This window comes from Lepisma saccharinum, chromosome 28 (assembly GCF_977018435.1).
Source record: "Lepisma saccharinum chromosome 28, izLepSacc3.1, whole genome shotgun sequence".
Classification (NCBI taxonomy): Eukaryota; Metazoa; Arthropoda; class Insecta; order Zygentoma; family Lepismatidae; genus Lepisma; species Lepisma saccharinum.
In genome coordinates this window covers 25,950,886-25,967,329 of record NC_139256.1, presented here as the reverse complement: position 1 = coordinate 25,967,329, position 16,444 = coordinate 25,950,886, and the positions used below count along the sequence as shown (strand labels likewise).

General features: G+C 39.9%; 1 protein-coding gene across 1 annotated transcript in view; it reads left to right on the top strand.

The window, feature by feature from the left end:
* LOC145980729 (uncharacterized) overlaps positions 1–16,444 on the top strand; it is a 29,811-nt gene that overhangs the window by 10,100 nt on the left and 3,267 nt on the right. Inside the window, exon 2 of the mRNA XM_083113790.1 lies at positions 13,489–14,467. Coding sequence (XP_082969916.1) covers positions 13,489–14,466 — 978 coding nt within the window. The 3' untranslated portion in view covers position 14,467. The remainder of the gene's footprint in view (positions 1–13,488; positions 14,468–16,444) is intronic.

Below are 16,444 nucleotides of genomic sequence, written 5' to 3'. Positions count from 1 at the left end.
AATTATTAAGATAATATTGTTAGCAATTTAACTTGTAAGTAGTTAGACTAAACATTTCTCTTATTTGCGAACTGAGTGCTTCTTACCGGCATATCTCTGATGTTTAAGTCCTGGGAATCAGAATCTGTCACTTTGTTTCGGTCGCAGCAACCAGTTCTTAATTGAAGGGCTCTGGTGTAAAATATGGTGACATTATCGTCATTTCTGAGTTCATTAGAAGCTAGACTGTAGATAAATTGTTGTCAAGTTGTGTTTACCAATCACAAGGCTTCATTGAGTCCACTCAAAATTGTATTACATGGAAATTTCACTCAAAAATTGAGGGATTGCACATTTTACTTTTAATAAAAAATAACCAAAATGTCACTTACCATGTTCTACACCCGAGCTCTGTGTCACATGCAGTGATGTGCCGTAGACTATAAGTTTACGTCTACATGCATTGTCTACACGAAATCTACGCATAGATTACATTGGGTTATAGTTTACATAGACTACGTAGACAATCTAAAGTGCATTAAAATTAATTTTCAAAGGTTTCATGAAAGGAAAGTGACATTTTCAACTAGATTGGTTCCTAACGCAATGAAAAAAATCCCATTTACAACAAAATTTCTCTTCTCTTCTATTATCAACAAAGAAGATAAATAGTACGCAAGAAAAACAACAGATGGCAGTCGTGAGGCAAAAGTGGACTTTTCCCCATAAAAGACTAGAATATTTCCTATATTAGGTCTCTTCCTAGGTGAGAAATTGTTCGAATTTGGAAGAAAGAGTATGAAAAATTCTCCTCACACATGGGCAACTGATGCGCAGTATAATTTTCTTTTAATTCCACGGCGGCCTTTGCTAAGTTATCACCTTTCGCCATGTTGTTTACATAGATTACTTTATCTATGTGTATAAAATAGTCTACGTGTAGAATGTAGACTATCGTTGTTTACGCGTAGACGCACATCACTGGTCACATGCATGACGACTTAAGGTGTCCCTTGATATTTCCGATCGCCTGTGTGTGTGTGTGTATGCTGTTGCCGAGAGATGTCAACTGTCATCATTAACATCATCAGTTAGAAGTTAGACTAAAGTGAATTAGTCTTTCAAATTACATATTTACTTTTCTAGAATGAATTATGGGTAATTTGTTTAAGCAAGCGTAAGGCTTCTTAAAGTATTCGATGTTATCAAAAATATGTTTATAAACTGGGTACACACCCCATACAAGTAATTCTTCCAGGGTCCATTGTCTCCAGGTATCTACAGAGACTGGGTGAACCATAGAGGTGCTTTAGGTAGGGACATTGTTGGAAACATTCCCACCTGAAAATCACTCTCCCGGGGAATCGAACCCGGATCTCCCGCGTCCCAGTCTGCCGATAAGTGCAGGACTGCGGGCGTAGTGGTTAGCACAGCAAGCTACGACGCAAGACACTCCGGATTCGAATCCCGGGCATTCTGTCCTCATCATCAATTGAAGACTAAAATTGGTAAACGCTGTAAGTGCCACAATCATTCAAACAACGTTTCCCAAGTTAAACTGTGAAATGTGCCATGCTTTATAATGTGGTAAACGTGAAATGTGGCTGGTGTAAAGAGGTCACTAGTGTGAACGTTCTTACGGGCTGATGTGCTGAACGATGCGATTTCCCAACACTTCCGCTTTTGGCACTTACAACGTTTACCACTTTTAGTCCTCAATTTCAACATATAAATTAATCCTCATCTTCACGATTACTCAAAAGTGGCAGAAAAAGCATGGAAAATGAAAGAAATTAATAAATAAAATACATTTGTACTTGTCCTATTTGTGTCGCTTGCCTTTTGTCTAATCGTGGTGACAGGATAATGAATGAAGAGGGTCGAAAGGACCGTCACATAAAACAGCCATGGTTAGGTAAGGACTAAATTGTATAACCCATGTTTTATGTATCGATCTGAACATGTAGAACAATGACACACACACTTTGGGAGCTTATGGTGGCAAAAGTATTGCCTGCACTATTTCAGTGGCAGTAAGCCCACTGAAATACAGAGTGGTGCAAAAATAAAAGGTAACCGAAATAGTACATGTTTCAGAATTTCGGTTAACTTTTTCTGCACCACCCTGTATGATACGATACGTGTTTTAGGATGGCTCGTGGATCTAGAAGAGACAAGTCGCCAATTTTGTGACAACGACATCTGCCGTAAACTTACTGAATTTGGGCTGAAACAGTCACAGCAGCTAGAACTATGCATTTGAGTCATTTCGGTCAACTCATTTAAAAATAACGAACTTTGAACAAGGGCAATTTCGGCAAATTCACTTACAATGGTTGATGTCGCGGAAGAGAGATTTGCAAAATTATGTGAAAGAAACAGCAAAGAACTTACTTCCTTTCCGGTGTCATCAAAGTGAGGAAGTGAAGATTGGTAAATGAAGGAACGTCAAACAAGGGATCATTCTTCGAGATGACATATTGCTTCAGGAAAATATGAGTCAAAACGGGAGCGTGTGACTGTCCCAAGTAGAAAGCAAAAGCGAGGTAAAAAGGGGGAAAAAGAAGGAGTTCGGAGAAAGTTTAGAAATGGAACAATCAAAACAAAGAGAGAGAGAAATGGAAAGTGAAAGATATTAGTTTCAGTTCGAGTAAAGAGGAAAAAGGGTTCGCCCGAAAGCTTCTCGTCCTCGTCAAAAGATGTCACCCCTGGACAAGTTCCCACTCTTGTCAAGAGTGACAGGAAGTGGACAGCTGTTCGTATTTGCTAGTATAATTAGTAAAGGTTGACAATTAGAAAGGAAAATAGTACAAAGCACAGTCTGGGCTTTCACAAGGGTGAGATTTTGACTTCTTGTGTAATAGTCAGTGCCACCGGCTTTCTTGTAACGTTAGTTTTCTATCACAAAACTTGCTCCACAAGAGGTTACAAGTTACCATTAACTCAATTGGACACACGAGTGTGCATATACACACACATATACACATAGCTGGGGATTGGATTAATATTAAACGTACCAATACTAAATAACCGCAAGCCCATGATCAAATCTGAGGCTGTAAAGTAATGCCCCTCCGCCCAAAGAAAATATTATTACAAAAAGTACATCACCAGTGGTCAATGGAGTGGAGTAGACTCTGTCTGGCCACCGAAGATTCCGGATTTGAATCCTAGTATGGGCATGAGTGTCTTTTGTGAGCGTCCTATCATAAATTTAATCTAATATCATTCATTCTCATTGCCATGATTAACCAAAAAGGCAGAAAAGCTATAAAATAAGGAAAGTGCAACAATACAATAAGAAGTTGATGGTATAATCTCCTCCACTCAATTCATGCACCTTATATATATATATTTTAAATAACGAAGATATGGCCAAGTACAAAACTGTCTCCTAACAAGATATTTTCCTTAGTAAACTGGAACACAGCTGAATGATTGTTCAGATGCTTTCTGTCGCCATAACCTCATTACCCTGCAATCAAGCAGTTTCGGATATGATAGGATATGAAGTCATTCTTTACAATCTTTACGCTTCTATATTTATAGGAAAAGAAAATAAGATCTTCCAGTGTATAGAAAACCAAGATCCTTGTAATTTCACTCAGAAAATTCATACTCATGTCGCACCTTCCAAATATCCAAGTATAAGAAATAAAGTTCCTGGGTGAACATAACAATAGCTCTTTAGTTCATTGTCAAGAGCAGAGGTGCAACCACGAATTTTTGTCGGGTTGGGGTACCAGGAGGATAAACGTGCCAATAATAATAATAATGGCATTATTATTATTATTATTATTATTATTGGCATTTTATCCTGGCATTCTTTCGACACGTTGATATTTCACATTAGCTAATAATGTAAAACAAGCTCACAAACTATTTTTGAAAGACTAACATGACGAATATATATGCATATGACTTACGTTTTACATACCCATGCAACAACGTAAAATAAGAAAATACATATGCAACATGTTAACACTAAATTGTGCACATATTCAATGTTTCCTTAGTACATACATGTATATATTATTTACATACATTACATAATCAATTCATCCTCCTCATAACAAACCATTAGCAAAAATGATATAAATTGTCTCTTACATGTGTGTGCTCGTTTTTCTCAAAACAATTGTTCAAACATTTAAAACATAACTGTTTAGCAGCAACAGTCTGAAGTACATATTGCCCTTCTGTGTACCCCTTGCAGGTGATCTTGGCTGTCTGGAAGAAAAATGCAAGAAATGTATGGAAACTAAATCCATCTTGAGTATCATTTTGTCCTGCTACTCTTAGATTCTGCTACGCTTCCTTTTCTTTACTTCAATGTTCGCCCCCCCTATACTTGGTTTGCATCCAAGGTTGGGGGGCAATGCCCCCTTGAGGTTACGCCACTGGACAAGAGCTACGTTTCGAGCAGAAGTAGCAGAAGCACTAGACAGTGGATAATGTCGAATTATCATCACATAATAATGGAGAACCCCTGCTTAAATAAATTGCATTTATTAATTATTCTTGTAAAAAATATTGACATTATTTTCAGTATATGTTTCTTAATCCCGATTTACATGTACTTTTCTATTACTTTCTTTATTGTTTATTATAACATGTGTTAAAAAGTTTTTATAATTTACATTATGCGAAAATAAAACTAATCGAAACTAACCTGCAGTTTAAACTGGGATTGATATCACTGTGCTGCCATCTGTGATCAAATCTACGAACTCCTCGTTACAAGGTGAAACCATTATCTCACCCTGTGTGATTATTGATATGTGAGCTGCAAGTCTCCTCAATGACCAATCGCTTTGACCGTTCTCGTCATGGAAGTTTCTGAGTTTGAGTCGCGGACTGAACTCTTAAGTTAATCCAGAGAAACAGTATGAATAAGGAATTGAAGAAAGGGAGAAATTATATCCACAGTGTACATTCTATTATAAAATTAATGCAAAATTGTTCATGTAACATTATCAACAACAATATTAATTCTGACAACAACAGATATTAAATATATTTGCCGAGCTGCATGGCGGAGTGGTTAGCACTGCGGTCTATGACGCCAAGGGTCCCAGGTTCTAATCCCGCCTTTGAAGCAGTGTTGTTAAACAGGAACACGTCATTTCTAGTGAGTTCTATTCTGTTCCGTTACAGGACCGGAACCATTTCTTTCGTACAATTTAAATTCGGTCCATGTTGCGTATTGTTTCATTTTAATACCAAACTCGGACCGTATTTAAATTGATCCGGAGAAAAGGTTCAGAGACCGAATTCAAACACTTTAAAGATATAAGGGTTGTTTACGGTCCAGAACCCATTAACGCTTGCCGATTTTCTCTCCCGGACCGGAATTGAACTTGTTTACAATTCCTGAACCTTTGACAAACCTGCTTTGAAGTCCCTTCATCATCTTCATCTCCGCGATTGGCAAAAAAGTGGCAGAAAAGCTACACTCAACAGAAATAATCTCTCGACTGAAAGCAAAAGTCTCCCATTTATAGACCTTATCGAGCAGACCTCATCTCCAGGAAAGTTATCAACTCGGGGCAATCCCCGGCATCTACCGGTCTGTTGGGTGAGAATGAATCAAGGACCTCATCCTGCATCCCCAAAAACAGACAATAGTTACGCTGGAGAGTTCGATGAACCCCACCGATCCCTAAATGTGAACAACTCTTATAACACATTTTAGTACTCGTTTTGTGATATAAATATAATTGTCTACATGCTAAAGATATGTGCGTAAATAAGCGAAGCGTTAAGGGACGGAAATGCCGGCATCTGCGTCATGTCACGCGCTATCTCGGCCCAGACAAAACGAACGCACTGTATATACATATATTCAACTTTCGATACAGGCTAGAGATACCCATACTATTCACAACTTTCGGAACAAATACCCAAAGGCCATCCTGAACTTTCGATGTATTCAAAAAACACAGTTTTCCTGCCTTATTACTGTAAATCAGAAAGCCAAAGGAACCACCTTTAAACATGCAAGACCTAATATCCTGCAATTTGTCTGTTGATGGCCTTCTGTCGGCCACTAAGTGAACTATAAAGTGGTATTTCCAAAACAGTGAAAGTTTAAGGGAGGGATATCCTGCCGCGATTATACAAAAAATTGAAAGGGGGTATTCTGTGACCGCTGGCCGGAAGAGAAAATCTGGTAAAAGGGAGAGGGCCACAAAAAATCCATTCGAAAGCACGGAGGGCAGTAGTGAAGTTCATTGAACAGACAAACAGGTTTCTATGATGAGGCAAAATAAGGCATTTACAAGGTCAAGATCACCGACAATCACACTGACCAGTAGGCCAACCGCTTCGCTTTCGAGAGAGAAAGCGAAAGGGAGTAAAAGTTGTAATAGAACTGGTCACGCAACGTGCACATGCGATGTTTTCGTTTCATTCATGCCATGTGCCTGCAAGAACCTGTTCTACGGTGTTTTCCCTAACATTGTCGCTAACGTCCTGACCGTGTACTTGACCTCAAGTAGGTTAGGTATTGAATACACTTTGGAAACTATGAGGTGACCATGATACACCGTGTTCTTTAACCCTACAACTCTAACCTTATTTTACTTATAGTGGTTACTAACCATGAGTAAAAATGACTCACCTTCTATTATTAAAGTTTTTAGCAAAGAATTAATTAAAATTTTATATTTTGGTATGTGTATTCATAATTATACACAACATAATTTACTAATATTTATTTATGACAATAATAATTATTATAAAATATATATATAACTTGTTATGTAAATGAATATAAAAGAATGGAAAAGCGAACAGGTGCATGTTGGGTAAATTTTGCTTTCATGATAACTGGAAATAGGCTTGTTGCATTTGACATAGTATGTGGTTGGTCTCCCGTCGTCGCCTTGTAATAAAAGGTCCTGGGTTCGATACCCGGTGGAGGCACATCGTAAGTTCGGATCCCACTTTAAGCTGCAGGTCAAGTCTCAATCAGCCTTTCTGTGCATAAAGTGGACTTAAAACAACAATTCAATACCAGTAAATTGTAAGAAATATGCTACTATTATTCAGTCATACATACTGAACATGAGTCAGTTTGACTCAGAAATATGCATACCTTTAATGCTAAACAGAAGTAAATTCTACCACATTTTCTATACATGTCAGCTATGAGTAAAAATTACTCCCGACTTCTATTAACAGAGCAGTAGTGCAGAGACACTAGATGACGCGAACCCCTCCCTTTGGCATCTGGTTGTCAACCAATAACCCAAGGCATATCTGGTAGGGGGTCCCACTTTGACACCTCGGAAGGGAGGAGCAACCAAAGAAGTTGGGCAGTGAGTATATTTTACTCATGGTTAGTGCTCTAAGGTTAAAAAAAAGCCAGTTTGCGGCTGCCTGAGCAAGGAGCACAATCTTGTAATCAAAAGGCCCTGAGATCGATCCCCGGTAGAGACAAACTCTGGTTTGGATCACACTTTAAACTGGAATGTAATAGTTAACCCTTTCTGAACAGAACCAAATGTCAACCTCTCTGGAGGTGTAAGGGGTGATCCTTTCAAGAGACACCCAAATGCCAGTCTGCCTTCCTAGACTGTGCTTTGCACACTACCGAGGCCAGTATAACATGAAGCTTGCGTTTTGTCCTGTACATAGTGTGTTTCTTGACGTTTAAGTCTATTTTACGCACAATTAGGTTACTCGGTTCTGACCTAGTTTAAAGTGGGATCCGAACCACTAGGTGCCTCCACTGGGTATCGAACCAGGGACCCATGTACTATACTCTGTCCCTGGTATCTCTGGAACAAGCGAACGAAATCAAGTCTATGTGCAAGTAGCAGTGATGTGCGTCTACGCGTAAACAACGATAGTCTACATTCTACACGTAGACTATTTTATACACGTAGATTAGATAATCTATGTAAACAACATGGCGAAAGGTGATAACAAAGGGCGCCGTGGAATTAAAAGAAAATTATATTGCGTATCAGTTGCTGATGTGTGATGAGAACTTTTCATACTCTTTCTTCCAAATTCGAACAATTTCTCACTTAGGAAGAAACCTAATATAGGAAATATTCTAGTGTTTTATGGGAAAAAGACCACTCTTGCCTCACTACTGCCATCTGTTGTTGTTTTTTGCATACTATTTATCTTCTTCTATGGTTGATAATAGAAGAGAAGAGAAATTTTGTTGTTAATAGGAGTCTTTTCATTTCGTTAGGGACCAATATAGTTGAAAATGTCACTTTCCTTTCATGAAAGCCTTGAAAATTAATTTTAATGCACTTTAGATTGTCTACGTAGTCTATGTAAACTACAACCCAATGTAATCTACGCGTAGATTACGTGTAGACAACGCATGTAGACGTAAACTTATAGTCTACGGCACATCACTGGCAAGTACTGACGCGAGACGGCTCCATCAATAAATACATGAGAGGGAACAGGATTGTGTGGAGCGGGGAGGAACCTTGCTTCATAGTGTAGCTGCTAATTTACCAAAACAGAATACAACAGTTTTTTTGTGAACGCATCTCTGTGCTGGGACTAGAATGAGAAGTATAGATGGCGCTGGTAATCGCTTGAAATACTCAACCCAAACACATGCTTATATATGTTACATATACAGGCCTAGTACAATATTGAGACATAACAAAAAAGCTTTCAAATTTAAATTTGAATATTTATCTTGCATAATGATATATACCATTGCTTATTACCGGCATCTCTAAATTTCAGCATGTGTGTTTAGTTAGATCTTAGACTAGAGTAAATTAGTCTTTGAAATTACATATTTGTAATTTGGTTATAGGTCCCATGCAGTGATGCGCCGTAGACTATAAGTTTACGTCTACATGCGTTGACTACACGTAATCTAACCGTAGATTACATTGTATTGTAGTTTACATAGACTACATAGACAATCTAAATTGCATTAAGATTAATTTTTTGGCTTTCATGAAAGGAAAGTGACATTTTCAACTATATTGGTTCCTAACGAACTGAAAAGAATCCTATTAACAACAAAATTTATCTTCTCTTCCATCATCAACTATGGAAGATAAATGGTGTGCAAAAAAAGACAACAGATGGCAGTCGTGAGCCAAGAGTGGTCTTTTCCCCCATAAAACACTAGAATATTTCCTATATTAGGTTTCTTCCTAGGTGAGAAATTTTTCGAATTTGGAAGAAAGAGTATGAAAAGTTATCATTACACATCAGCAACTGATACGCAGTATAATTTTCTTTTACTTGCAAGGCGCCCTTTGCTAAGTTAACACCTTTCGCCATGTTGTTTACATAGATTACGTAATCTACGTATATAAAATAGTCTACGTGTAGAATGTAGACTATAGCTGTTTACGCGTAGACGCACATCACTGGGTACCACTGGTATAATGCTCAGTGACGATATGATGGTTGTATGTAGATTAGTCCAACAATGTACATTTTTCAACGGACTGGGAAACATTGCATGCGCTAAGTACAAGAACACAAAACCTAGTGAAAGGTCTGTATACAGTTTTATACAGATCTGAGACATCTTCAAAGCAATTTCGATAAAAACAAGTAGGTCATCTACTTTCATTGCAAGGGAATATTAACCTTCGGAAGTGCATGTGCAACAATAACACCCGAACAGGAGCTTTCTCTTGTCTGCCTTGCTTCAATCAAGTGCAGAGTAAGGGTGTGGTCCTGCGAAAGTCTCCCTTCTGAACTTTCTTTAAATTGTCTTCTGTTCTACGTGATCACTGGCTGCGCTCTGAAACAATTGAGAACTTTCTTCGGTCAGGGTCCTGTATACGTCAGAAGTCCATTCTCTGATCCGGGACAATTGTCTACTCTCACGTTTTACTAGTATTTACAGTAAAGTAGGGTCAGTGTCAAATTACAATACGTTATACAGTCCTTATCAATCGTGCAATCGACCAGGATTCGAACCAAAACGTTTGCCAATTCGTGATACAGTAAAACTTCTCCTAACGGACACCTCTATATTACGGACATTTTTAAATTCCCCGGTAGAAATACATGGGGTTTAATCATGGGTGGAGTTTGAGCTTTTGCTTTGGGGGTGCCAGACTCTGGGAGAAGCATATGATGTACCTGAGGGTTGTTGAATATCCCCTAGCTTATAAGGGGTCTAGAGACCTTCCCACGGAAATTTTTAAAAAAAACAACTTAAAACACTAAGTTCTAGACCTTTTTGATTTGAAAATGTTAAATTTCCTCTGTTAAGTAAACAAATATTGGTTGTCAGTTTTAAAAGAAGCAAAACAGTACGATTATTGCATTTCATTATTTTTTTATTGATACAATACTCGGATTACTTTAAAAAAGTTACGGTACAATAGTAAGCTTCAGAAATTTTAGAAAAATTAAATTGAAAAGTTCTTTTGATGCCTCAGCAGTAACTGTTGACTCAACACAAAGTCATTTTACGTTTTTCTTTCTTCAAAGTGTACACATTAATCAAATCGTCTAAGACCCTCTATTGCGGCACAATTACTGCACATGCCGCACATGCCATCATACGATATGGCTTCATATCAAAAATGTAGTAACTGAACTTAATCATGTGTTATTTTTTTAGTCTCTTTTAAGTTGGTCCTCCAGAACTCCGCCTATGGGTTTAATGGCAATATTACTTCTCAATAACGGACGCGGACCCTGAAAACTACCTCCCCAAAGCAAATAAATCTTCTTAATAACGGACAGCCTGAAAGAAAACGGTCGCAATTCCTGGAATTCGACACAACAATGGCCAGTACTTCGAACTAGCGCGCATTGTTTCATGTTACCCCGAACGTATTTCTTTTTAAAAGTGCAGACAGTAGACAGTATTCTTTGTGGTTTTCTTGAGAAGTGTGTGTCACTTCTGCTACGAGGTCGCAGAAACGCAAACGACTGACTTAAAGGAAAAAGTTGAAGTCATCATCGTCTACGAGAAAGATAAATTTAGTGTTCGAGATATGGCCATGCGGTTTGCTGTTGGGAAAACACGGATCAGTGACATTTTAAGAAACAAAAGCGACATCCTTAAATTGTGGACTAGAAATGAAAAGCTTTGAAATTTGTAATGTATGTAGGGATACTTTAGTAGCCTACAGTACTTTGTTCCTTGAATGTAGGTAAAAAAACACATTATGTTCGTAAAGTACATACTGTAATATGCTTATCCTATTGTGTAACATTCTACACTTTTTTCTGAATAGCAGACACGTCTTAATAACGGACATTTATTTTTCCACCAGGCCTGTCCGTTATTGAGAAGTTTTACTGTATTGCTTTACAACTATGCCACTGATCTTAAAGGCTCCCCCTCCACACAATCCCGTTCCTCTCACGTATTCATTGGTGGAGCTGTCTCACGTCAAAGACTTGTTTTCGTTCCCCTGCTCTAGAGATACCTGGGACAAAGTGTAGGTTCCTACCATAGTTTATTTTTGTGTGAAAGAAAATGCGCTGTAGCATTTGTCGAGGTTTAAGGTGTGACCTTAAAGGCACCCAATTGTTAATGCTTTCACGTTGTACATCCAGAACTGCATTTCTGAAAGCTAACGAGGCTCTGTTGACTAAAAAAGTCGGAATAAACCTCCGTGGGGGTTTGCGTTGTGTCGTCCATATATATTTGTGATTGGTAATTTATCTTTTCCGTCGTGATTAGCTAAAAGTAACAGAAAAGCCACATAAAATAGATTAAGTCAAATCAAACATACATTTCACTGTATACAGTAGACCCCTTTTCCCTCTCTCGCTAGAGCACTTTGTGATCTCCTCTACAACCACCCATGAACCATTTTCATTTATAATTATCCTTCTCTTGTCTTTAATATTCCTATGTTTTCCCAAAGTCTATTTCTACAGCTTCCCGTTTTTCTATATCCCTCATTCCTCCTTCTTTTTCCCACATCCCCCATTTCTCTCTCTTTACTCCTTTTTCTATTCCTGACATTCAGGGTTGCCAGCTCTTCAAGCAACGATGCCAACTGGAAGCGAAAGTTGTTCCGCTTTATCGACAAAGTCATGTTATTGATATACACTGCAATATCAGGGATGCAAGGATAACGCAGAAAGTGAATAAATAAGAAAGTTGGTGTTATATTCTGAAATAAGGGGAATTTGCGCTCCGGGATTAAAACAAAACTGGATGGAATATAGGTTAAAAATTTAGTAGATTACGAGTTTCTGTATAATATGGGAGAGTTGGCAACATTACTGAAATTATAGCCCTTTGTGTACCACATAATCAGTCTCTAATTATCTTGTTCTATATTCTGATCTCTCTCTCTCTCTGTCTCTCTCTCTCTCTCTCTCTATATATATATATATATACATATATATATACAGGGCGGGGCAAAATAAGGTTACCACTTATGTGATGTTTCGGTGGGGCAATATAATGTTACCACCGAAAGGGAAACATACACATTTAATATACCCCTTCAACCTGTGAACCAGAAATATTAATACATTTGAGCATTCTGTCAACCATTGAGTCCATGACCCTTGAACACGTGTCTTGCGGTATAGAGCGTATCACTGTCGAAATTCTTTGTTTAAGATCTTCTGTGTCCCGCGGTTTCGTTGCGTAAACACGCTCCTTTACCATCCCCCATAACAAGAAATCGCACGGGCTGAGGTCTGGTGATCTTGCCTCCCATGGTAGTGGACCACGTCGACCAATCCATCGTTGACCGAATGTCCTGTCGAGGTAACCACGAACATCCGCGTGATAGAGTGCAGGCGCACCGCACCGTCTTGAAAGTAGCCACGTGCAAGAATGGCTAATGGAAGGTTGTTTACCACGTAATGAGTTAACATAGCCAAATAGGAGGCGCCAGTGATCGTTGCAGTGTTACAAAAATAGGGGCCCACTATTCCCAACTTTGAAACACCACACCATACGTTTATCTTCGGGGACTCCCGTATGTGTTCCCTCACTACATGTCGATGTGTGTGTATGTAGTTCTATTTCAATTGTTCTTCTTCTTCTGATTCCTTCTACTCATATTTTATTTCTTACTCTTCCTTCTCTTTTTCTATATCTCTGTCTCCCTTCTCTCAATTATGGCTATTTTAGAGCACATTATGATCTTCATCTACTCAACCAGTCTGCAATCAACCTTATCCTCCTCTTGCTAATCTTCATTGCTCTCTCTCTCTCTCTCTCTCTCTCTCTCTCTCTCTCTCTCTCTGACGTTATAACACTTTGTGATTCTTGATCTCATTCGCAATCAGCCTACAATTTTCCTTCTCTAGCCTCTATCTTCATCGTCTTATAACTGTAAGGTAGATCTTCCTTAATATAGCATTTCTCTTGAAATACTTGTGGAATATCTGGTCAGTCTTCATCCTCTCTTCATGAGCTAACCAGTGTGATGTTATGGATCTAATAACATCTCTCCTCTCAGGATCGTCTTCAATTGGTCTATATTTTCCTTGATTATGACATTATTGCCATGTAAATTATAAATACAATAAGTAAACAAATTAAATATATCTTTTCCATTTTTTTAGGTATTCCTCGCTGTGGTCGCAATGACCTTTGCAGACCCGCCGCTCGAACACGACAAGGGAAAGCGTGGAGCTACAACATCCGCGTACCTTACGCGTGGCACCATCAACAGCTACTCTCCAGCTCTTTCGGCAGGAACGGCAAGCTACCTGCAACCATCAACCGGCTACCTCCAGTCCGCAGGGCTCGGCTACAGTGGCCTTAGCCTTGGACATCAACCAGCATTGTCTCTGGGCTATGGCGGGCTACAGCTGGGCCACGGAGCACTTCAAGCTTACCCCAGTGCTGGTCTGGGTTACGCAAATCTTGGGTACTCTAACTTGGGATACGCCGGTGGGCTCAGTCTTGGGCACGGTGGGCTGAGTCTGGCTCTGCCATCTGCTCTGCAGGCCTCTCATGCTTATAGCCCCGCTGCATCAGGATACGCAGCGGCTTCTCCAGCTTACAGCGGAGCTTCAAGTTTGTATGCTGCATCGCCTTCGTATTCTTCTGCCTCACCTTCGTATGCTTCCGTCTCGCCTTCGTATGCTTCCGCCTCACCTTCGTATTCTTCCGCCTCAGCTTCGTATGCTTCCGCCCAGCCTTCTTACGCTTCCGCTTCGCCTTCGTACGCTTCCGCCTCGCCTTCGTACGCTTCCGCCTCGCCTTCGTACGCCTCCGCCTCACCTTCGTACGCTTCCGCCTCACCTTCGTACGCATCCGCCTCACCATCCTATTCAGCAGCTGCTGCATCTCCAGCATACTCTACTGCTTCTTCAGCATACTCTGCTTCTCCATACTCAAGTTCCTCTGCCTATTCTTCTCCAGCCTACGCATCACAGCTCGCTGCAACTCAATATGCAACACAGGCCGTTACGAAGTCTGCTTACTCGTCACCTCTTACCAGCGCTACCTATGCAGCGTCAGCATCTAAACCAGTGACATCTAACGGTGCATATACCGGCTATATTACCGGATTACGCCAAAATTACCATGGTTGAGGTAAGTGACTCTACAGGGTGTTTGAGAAGAACCCGTACCCTTAGATTATATTACATATTAACCTTAGATATACATATGATATAAGAATTCCATGTGACCTTCGAAGCAGGGGTGCCAACTACAAAAACGAAATCATTCCCAAGCAACAGAATACTGATCAATTTTCAACACGGTCGAAACAGGATGAATGCAATTAGGGGCACGGGGACATCTCGGTCACCGGGTATAATTTACACCGTCTACACATTTATCCTTACATAGCATTTTAGTATGTAACCTAACTGTTCGTGTGAAATATTACATTTTACTATGATGAGTTATTTTCAATGACGCAGGAACGTTTCCGATTGGGGATACAGTGGTGCTGAATTCAAGTTATCATTACAAACACAAGGTTTTAGATAATACAAAAGAGAGGCGTAAGGGGTAGCCCTTTCTGAACACACCCAAACGTCTGCCACGTAGTACACCTTGGACTACATTTTGCAGACTAACGACGCACTGGCGTCTGAACTCACAGCCAGTATAATCTCTGCACGATTTATGCTGTGTCCTGTCTATGAGTGTTTGCATTTGTTCTTTCATCAATTTGATCTATCATCATTCATCTTCTTGTGGCCGCGGTGGCTCAGTCGGTAACGCGTCTGACTACCATGCTATAGGTCCCGGGTTCGATCCCCGGCCGGTTCAAATCCGGGAACTTTTCTAACGGTGAAAGCGGCCCCGGCGCCCACCCAGCGTCGAATAACATGGGTACCTGGGGGAAACCCTGGGGGGTAAAGGCGGTCAGGGGCGTGATGCTGATCACATCACCCCCACTCACGACCGGATCAAGAAAGTGTGGGGCGTTACCCCCACACCCCCTATACGCCTTCATGGCGTGGTGCTATGCACAGGGGAACACTTTACTTTACTAATCATTCATCTTCTTAGAGAATAGCCAAGAGTGGCAGAAAAGAGAAGTGAAATAAATCAATCAAGGAATAAAGAAACGAAGGGATGGAGAGAGGGGGGAGAGATTGAAAGAGGGGAGGCTGTAAAGAGGATGATTTAGTATATTTAAGTCGCTTTTGTCCTACTTTAGGGTAATCGCGACGATGATGATAAGAAGAGATGATTAAGGGAGAATCATAAATATACCGGGTGTCCGGAATGGGACTGACAGTTTTTAAAAGTATATTATTTTAATATGGCAAGGAGTAGCTAGAAACATAAACATACATTTTGAAATAAAACTCAAAAGTTTTATTGGAAACATTACGGCTCAGTATAGCTCCCCATGAGCCACATTTGTTGCATGGAGAATGTCTAGCCCGAATTCAATCTTCCTCATCATGTTTTGTGGCATCTGAGGAGTTACAGAGGCAAGAGTTTTCCGAATACTGCTCTACAGTTCTTGTAGGTCATTTATCTTTTGGCAAGAATACACCCATACACCCCAAGGGAAAAAGTCTAGAGGGGTAACTTAAATATGTTGCAGAATTTCTATGAAAAATGAATGTCCTTTCGGCTTGACATCTGGCTTAATTTCGTGCAACAACTGCACATATGATGCATAAAAACGCAAGCTTTTGTGCACGACTTCGTGAACAGTGGGCCTTGGAATTCCCAGCTGGTATTGCCTTCCATAGGCTATACCTGCTTTTTCCCGCACCGACGCACTTTTTGTTTGAGCGACAGAACACGTGGAGGGAGATTGAATACAGGCTAGACATTCTCCATGTAACAGACGTGGCTCATGGGGAGCTATACTGAGCTGTAATGTTTCCAATAAAACTTTTTGAGTTTGCCTTCAAAATGTATGTTTTTGTTTCTAGCTACTCGTTGCCATATTAAAATAACACACTTCTAAAAACTTTCAGTCTCATTCCGGACATCCTGTATATATAGTCGACACAACACAAAACCCATAGATGATTATACTGACCGAGTCCAGGCATCAGATCCACGTTGACTGCAATACATGCAATACATGCA